Raw genomic sequence first — 7,818 nt, 5'->3', positions numbered from 1 at the left:
ATGAGAGGATGGCAAAGGAGAAAAATCAGGCAAAGGAATCTACTTCTCCTCTTTAACAACAATAACCCACTTAGAACTAGGAGCTAAGATGACTCCAAAAGAACCTATACTGAGGGCATGGATGTTTTCTGACAGTGCAGAAGATAACTTGGCCATCATCACGTCATTTCTCAAAAAAACAACATCAACCACGTTATCTTGGGTAGGTCCATCTTGTCGAAATAAACAAGGCCACTCCGGTAACTTGCACACTTTGCCACCAACGTCGAACTTGACGAGCCGAGAGTTTATAGAGAAACTAATTTTTTGATAAGTAATCAGCAGACTTTATTAAAGTGTAGGCGCCTCAAAGTATACTGGGAGTATACAAAGAAGATCACCTAACTAGAAGGGGAAAAACGTACAAGGAAATCATCAAAGCTAATCGACACCGGAAAGACAAACGCTATAGTCCAAAGATACAAAGTATGGAAACAATAGGATAAAATGTCCTCAAAGGACCTCTCCAAGTCCTCGAAACACCTATTATTTCTCTCTCCATAAACACCAAAAAAAAAACAAGTAGGCACCATCTTCCAGACCGTAGCACTCCCCCCCCTACCTGAAGACCACCAACATGCCAGCAACTCGACAACCCTACCAGGCATCACCCACGATAACCCAAAGCGACCAAAAAAGGCACTTCACAACACAGACGCTACCTCACAATGCAGAAGAAGATGCTCCACCGTCTCCTCGCTCTTCTTGCACATACAACATCTGTTCACCACAATCACATGTCGCTTCTTGAGATTATCTAAGGTTAGAATTTTGCCCCAAGCCGCTGACCATGCAAAGAATGCTGCCCTTGGAGGAGCCTGTGTCCGCCACACTCTTCTAGGGAAACCTCCTCCCCTCCGAACACGCCAAAGAGAAAAAGAGAGACTTGACCTTGAAATGTCCTCTTTTGGAGGGGGTCCACCATAATCTATCTTCAAAGCCTCGACTCACTCTAGCTGCATGCAGCATTTGGAAGAAAGAGGTAAAGACATCCACCTCCCAGTCATGAGCCTCTCTAGAAAAACTCACATTCCACTGATTGGACCCACCTATCATCTCCAAGTTATCCGCAATTGAGGCATCCTTCGCACAAGCAGTACTAAAAAGAATCGGGAAAGCTATCTTGAGAGCTGTATCTCCACACCACCAATCATGCCAAAAGCTAACCCTAGTCCCATCCCCCACTACAAATCTCGTAAAGCCTTTGAAAGTTTCCCACCCTTTCCTAATATTCTTCCGTAGCCCCACCCCAAATGCTCTTCCAAGCTCAACAGAACACCACCCTCCCCATAAGCTTCCATACTTCGAATCTACCACCATTCTCCACCAAGCATCTCTCTCCATCCCGTATCGCCATAACCACTTCCCTAAAAGAGCGTGATTGAACACCAATAAATTCCTAATTCCCAACCCTCCTTCCTTGATCGGAGTGCAAACCTGCGACCACTTCACCAAGTGGTACTTAAACTCTTCACCTATCTCACCCCATAAGAAATTGCATTGAAGCTTCTCAATGCGCATAGCAACACTCACCGGAATAGGGAATAAAGACAAGTAATAAGTGGGCAGGTTAGTGAGAGTGCTCTTGATAAGGGTGACCCTACCCCCCTTCGACAAATACACCATTTTCCAACTGGCCAACCGATGTTCAATCTTCTCGAAAACTCCATCCCAAATATGCTTGGACTTATAAGAGCCTCCCAACGGGAGACCAAGATACTTCACTGGCAAAGTAACGGCCTCACACCCTAAAATACCAGCTAACAACTCCACTTGCTCCACATTCCCCACCGGAATTAGCATCGACTTAGCCAAATTAACCTTCAAACCGGATGCACCTTCAAACCACAAAAACACACTCCGCAAATAGCGTAACTGGGCGGGCCTAGCATTGCAAAAAATCAAGGTATCATCGGCAAATAAAAGATGAGAGACAATAGTATTGCCGACCTTGAAGCCTTCTACCAACCCCCCCTGAACCGCCGCAGATATCATCCTACTCAAAGCCTCCATCACAAAAACAAACAACAAAGGAGAGAGGGGATACCCTTGTCTCAAACTCCTGGAGCTGCTAAAAAATCCTTTAGGAGACCCATTTACTAGAATCGAAAACCGCACCAAGGATATGCAATGTTGAATCCAAGAACACCATAATCCTCTAAAACCAAACCTCCTTAACAAGTACATCAAAAAACCCCAGTTCACATGATCATAAGCTTTTTCCAAGTCCATTTTGCACATAACCCCTGGCTCCCCAGATCTCAGCCTACTACCAAGGCATTCATTAGCAATCAAGATGGGATCTAGAATCTGCCTACCTTTGATAAAAGCATTTTGCGACTTGGAGATGATCTTGTCCAACAATGCAACCTCTTACCAGCAAAGTCTGATAGAAAGTTGAGAGGCAAGTACTGCAACTGGACATTCGTATCGGAAGCTTCTCCGTGAACGGATGATCTCCAGCATACAGTGACACACCAACAGAGCCCTCCAAAAGATTCTAGGAAACTGCCGCACCATCAAGTATTGCCAGCAGAACCACTGGCACACTGCTTATCTAAGTGAAGCACTCGACCACCTAACTGGCTCCTGAACCCGGGCCTTTGCCCAAAGAAAACATCTCCCCACCCGCGTCTTTCTCACCCACTTCAACATGGGCTTAAGTTGGAGTGAAGACTTCAGCTGACTTGGATACATGCCTTTTTTATTTCTAGCTTGGCAGGCTCTTATCTGCGTATTTGGGCTTTGAACACCTACAGCTGGTTTTAAATCAATATGAGCCTGCTTTGAACTCATACCCTTATCCACCTTAACTAAAGCCCAATCCAAATCTGGATTTGAACTTAAAATTGAATGGGTTCACACTGTTCAATTGGGCTTTTCCTTCACAGTTTTCGGCCTAATCCACCTTATATAACTCTTTCAACCCCTTAGAAATCTGGTCCTCATCCACCTTAGCTAAAACCCAGTCCACTTCCCCGATTAGATCCTCCAACTGTCTTTTAAAGTTACGGAGGGACCCATTGATACCTGAATCATTCCCTCGTACTGCCACGTCTCCTGCTGTAGCATGAATACGGGGACCAGTTTCTACTCTGCATAACCTCCACTAGCATGTCCTTCGGTACCTGAGGTGGTACGGCTGCAACGATCCTATCGTGGCCTTCCTTGCTAGATGAAAAGCCAGCCGTGCTATTCCCTTGACGACCTAGGATCGCTGTCATGCCAGCGTTGATGTACCTGCCTGAGTCAGCCCTACCATACCTAACACCTCTGCATAGGTCCTACTAAACATACCTTTCCCTCACGTCTTCCCCATTGATGCCAAGGAGAGCTACCCACACCATATAACAACCCACCATTGGGTCAACATGGAGCTCCACTCCCCTTGCCGAAAGGCATTTCCAAAAAAGCCACCAACTTTCTCACCTCGGTGGCACATCTCCTCCAAGCCCATCCTTCAGCTCCTTCAGGATTATAGTGAACCCTTGCTGACCACCACCCTCGTACTCCACCGCCGCCAAATATCAGCCAGACCTATTTGAACATTATTATGCTAAGTACGCCTTGTTCCCATCCCTCTACAACTTCAAAAACTCTTGACACTTCTCCCTGGACCAACTTCTCCACCGTAGTTAACATCCATACAACATTCACCTTGCCCATGTGCATTGCTCGAGAAACCCCTTAGATTTTTTCAACCAAGCGCAAGAATGAAGCCCCTTCTGCAACTGAAAGCTCAAAAACTTTGGTATCTACACAAAACCAGCTCAAGAACCCCATCACATATAACCAACCACCATGGACTACAACCACACTAGCAACCGAGAATACACAAAAAAATAATACAGTCAGCACGTGCCGACAAGAGGGAGGGAATAGAAAAAATAGTAATTTGTGATCCATAGATGGACCACACAATTTTTTAAATTGCAGTTTATACAGACGAATAAAGACAAATTTGAGGCATATAAATGGAAACTGTACAGAAAATGAGAATAGGGAAAACCAAAAAAAAAAAAAATCAAGGAGGCAGGAGGGTCGTTAGGATTTATGATGGAATCACAAACAACAGCCAAGCTGATCTTGCACAACAATTTCTTCGCCTCCCTTAACAATTTTGCTTCCTTGAAATATTTCACTTACAAAAAGAAAAAACACGGTTTCTATCATGCACCAATCAATCAATACAAACTGCTGAGGGAAAGAAATGAAAGATAAAGAAGGAAAAGACCAAATGAAAAAATGTGGATAGAGCAGTGTTTTCAATTTTAACTCGCCTCTAAAACAGAACAAGGATTGAAAGAGAGAGTAAAAGTGTGCAGTTAAGATACAGTGACTAGATGTGAGCGGATTATAGAGCATAACTTATACACCTGAAAAAGTAGGGTCAGGGGTCAAAGGACTTGAGGTACACAGCACAGAAATGTGCTTAAGTGGACAGGTGGTGTGAAGGATAAGATTAATAAAGTGGAGTGATGATGTAGAATAAGAGGATGTTTGGGTGAATTGAATGACAAGGGGAAAGTATATTCATGGAAACCAAAGTTAGATCACAAAACCGAAGACAAAATGGGGATTCTTTGGATTTTGGGAGAGATGATTTTGGTTTTTGAGGGGATATATATGGTATTTTAGGATGAACAAGTCAAAAGAGTGCCATCCCAAGCGTGCTTACCATGCATATTATGTGTGTGGGTACAAAAACGAACTTTCAACAAGCTCAAAACGTCTCAAGTCAAGTTTGTATATGCTCCAATTCACAAGCTTAAATGGGCCAAGCCATGCTTATATGAGCTAGGCTCGTTAATTGTTTGTTCAAACTCAGTTTGTCTATTAAACAAACCAAACACAAGCAGAGTTTATATGAGTGGAGTTCCAACTGTTCATAAACAACCCGGTTCATTTACAACCTTATTTTTATTATTATTATCATGATGATATGAGGGCAAAACCCAAATTCATTCTTACCTAGTCCTTGGTAGGCAGGCTGCTGAGTTAGAACATATATAACTGCATAAAGAACACCACAGTAGATAAGCATTAAGATCAAACAATCAAATCTATTAATATATAAGAATCCTTGACTCGTCATATATTCAGCTCTACATTCAGCTATGTTTTTCAGCAGAATTAAGTGAAAAACAAATAACATCATAATTTTCTCAATGGCATGCTATCAAATGAGAGAAGTAAATTAATATCATAAAGCAATGTAGGCAGGCTGCTATCATATTAAATTCAAACATTTTTATAAACTTAAGAAAGGCTAGGGGCCAAACCATAAATTTAAATAAACAAAGAAAATCAGAATATTAGTATTTCCAATTCTACTTTCCCAGTTTACAGATCATATAAAAGACATGAAATAGGGTACATACCACCAAATACCACTAAGTACCAAAAAGCCACATGGTAATCCAATACTAAAGCAAGGGTGACAAGAAAAACCTGATAGAAAATGCATCTCAGGTCAGAAAATACGACATAAGAAGCACCACATTGAAACAAAAAACATAAGAATAGAAGAAGGTGATACAAAGAAAAGAGGAACTTTATATAAAAAAATATATATTTATCTAACTTCTGGTAACAGACATTTAAAAACTATTCATCCTTCCTGCAGAAGCATGTAGTATGCATGGTTTAATAGATAACTCACAATCATTCTTGCAAACCAATAACTTTTTTCTTTTCTAATAGGTATCTTGCAGACTAATAACAATTGAATCTCCTTGCTTATATAGCAAAACCAGGAAATGGCAGTGAGATGACCACCTTTGCCAAAAACAGCATATCAGCAGTAAAGGCCTCCCACGTTTCTTGTCTAACCATCTGTTGTAAACATAGAGAAAGCTAGAATTAACAACCTATAATAGAAAATAAAGTTCCATAATCCATATATCAAAGAAAACAGACACATAAACTTTCCTAAAATCCTAGCTACTTCAACCAATCACAATGCAAAATTTTGTTCAGTACCTCCAAAATCTGTTTTCTTAACAGCCTCGTAATTTTTAGAAAGCATTTCAAAGTGCATCATAGAATTTCTGTAGAAGTAAAGGTAAAATTAGCACTCCTTACTCTCACTCCTTAACAAAACGCTTTTCCACAATTGGCTAGACTGCCTTTCAGAACAAATAAATTCGAACAACGACAACTATTTCCTTACAAAATTTCTTGAAGGATCCTATCTTGAATATTACATTCAACAATATATGATAGTCAATGTATATGCACACGAAAGATAATGCTAAAATGGATCCTATATGCTCGGCTTCGAAGAAAGCAAACTACTAAAATGGGGAATTTTTTAAAATTTACCAAATGCTACATTACATATTAATATATAAAAACTCTTAAAGAAAGCAGTGGAAAAACCATACCTTGATAAGAGTCAACACAGAAAATGCCAGAATCGCTTGGATTTCCTATACAAATAAAAGGAACAGTAAACAAGGAACATCACGAAATCAACAAAAATCCAATGCAAGAACTTAACAAAAAAATACTAAAATTTTCAATTAAAGCAAGAGAGAGAGAGAGAGTACCCGATGAAGGAGATTATGGGTGAGGTGAGGAAAGAGGATGGGGGTTGCGGAGCCGCGGACGACCAAGTAGGAGAAGAAAGCGAGAAAATGGAAGAGAAAATAGGGCTCAGAGACCATTAGGTTCAGCCATTTGATCGGACCATGCTGCTCCTCCATTTTCTCTGGATCTTGGTTCGCTTTCTAACGCTGGCTTTGTTAGGGTTTCGATCACATTGGTCCCATGGTTTCTTCTAAAATTGCTTCAGAATTGTGTTCTAAGAGAAAATAGGCTGCATATAAGGGTTAAAATAGTGTAGAGCTAAGCCCAGTATTAAATATGTTTTTACTACTTGAAAGCTTATTGCATAATAAATTTCTTGACAATTTACTTATAACTCGTGGATTTACACTGTTATTTTTTTTTTACTATAAAACATTTCAGTATTTTATAGGTTAGCAAGTTTGGTAGACAGCTATTGCTAGCAGAGTTGGCAATTTTGATACGACCCGACAACTCGACACGAAATTATCGGGTTTGGGTTATAAACGGGTTGACCTATTTATTTTGCTCTTAACGGGTCAATCCGCGGGTCACCTGTGAGTGACCTGTTACACTCGTTTATTTATTTATTTTTTGTTTACTTTTAACGGGTTTGGGTCATAAGCAACTCAATTGACCTGTTTATGACTCGACTCATCACTTTCATTGAAAAAAAAAAAAAAAAAAAAAAAATCACTTTCTTAGCTAAATGGGTTAAGCGGGTCGTATCGGGTGACCCATGAAATTGTCGTGTCGTGTCCAGGTTTGGTGGGGCCGACCCGTTAGCTAAACGGGTCGTGTTTGGGTTTATCCTAAACAGGTCACGAGTCATCACGGGTCGGCACGGGTCGATTTGCCGACTCGATTTATCACCTCTAAGCGTTGGATCAAGCATTTCACTATGATGAAGATGCCAAGTAGAAAACTCATTTAGTCAGTTGATTATAATAGTTAGTCGATGTGTTACTCTCTAGATATAATTCTTGTTCACTATTTTCTGCTTTTTGTTATAATGTACTCTAGCTACTAGTGTTAAGTGTAATAAATTTGGTTAATTACTAAGATAAAGTCCACTTAACCCTTCAAACTATCATCACAATGACAATTACCTCTCAAATTATTAATTGCGATAATTACCCCTCAAACTACCAAAACAATGACAATGTACCCCCACTGCTAGAAATAGCGAAATTACCTCTATAAAATTTT

At 40.4% G+C, this 7,818-nt stretch overlaps 1 protein-coding gene across 1 annotated transcript in view; it reads right to left on the bottom strand.

Moving 5' to 3' along the window:
* The window catches only part of LOC132190443 (uncharacterized), a 15,549-nt gene extending 8,665 nt beyond the window's left edge, over positions 1-6,884 (bottom strand). The window contains exons 1-5 of the mRNA XM_059605434.1: positions 6,591-6,884; positions 6,426-6,470; positions 5,818-5,874; positions 5,421-5,490; positions 5,011-5,052 (exon numbers count right to left, since the gene is read on the bottom strand). Coding sequence (XP_059461417.1) covers positions 5,011-5,052; positions 5,421-5,490; positions 5,818-5,874; positions 6,426-6,470; positions 6,591-6,746 — 370 coding nt within the window. The 5' untranslated portion in view covers positions 6,747-6,884. The remainder of the gene's footprint in view (positions 1-5,010; positions 5,053-5,420; positions 5,491-5,817; positions 5,875-6,425; positions 6,471-6,590) is intronic.
* Between the last annotated feature and the right edge of the window lie 934 nt (positions 6,885-7,818).

This window comes from Corylus avellana, chromosome ca8 (genome assembly GCF_901000735.1).
Source record: "Corylus avellana chromosome ca8, CavTom2PMs-1.0".
Taxonomy (NCBI): domain Eukaryota; kingdom Viridiplantae; phylum Streptophyta; class Magnoliopsida; order Fagales; family Betulaceae; genus Corylus; species Corylus avellana.
Note: the sequence above shows the minus strand (reverse complement) of the source record. Positions and strands in the feature narration are given on the sequence as shown.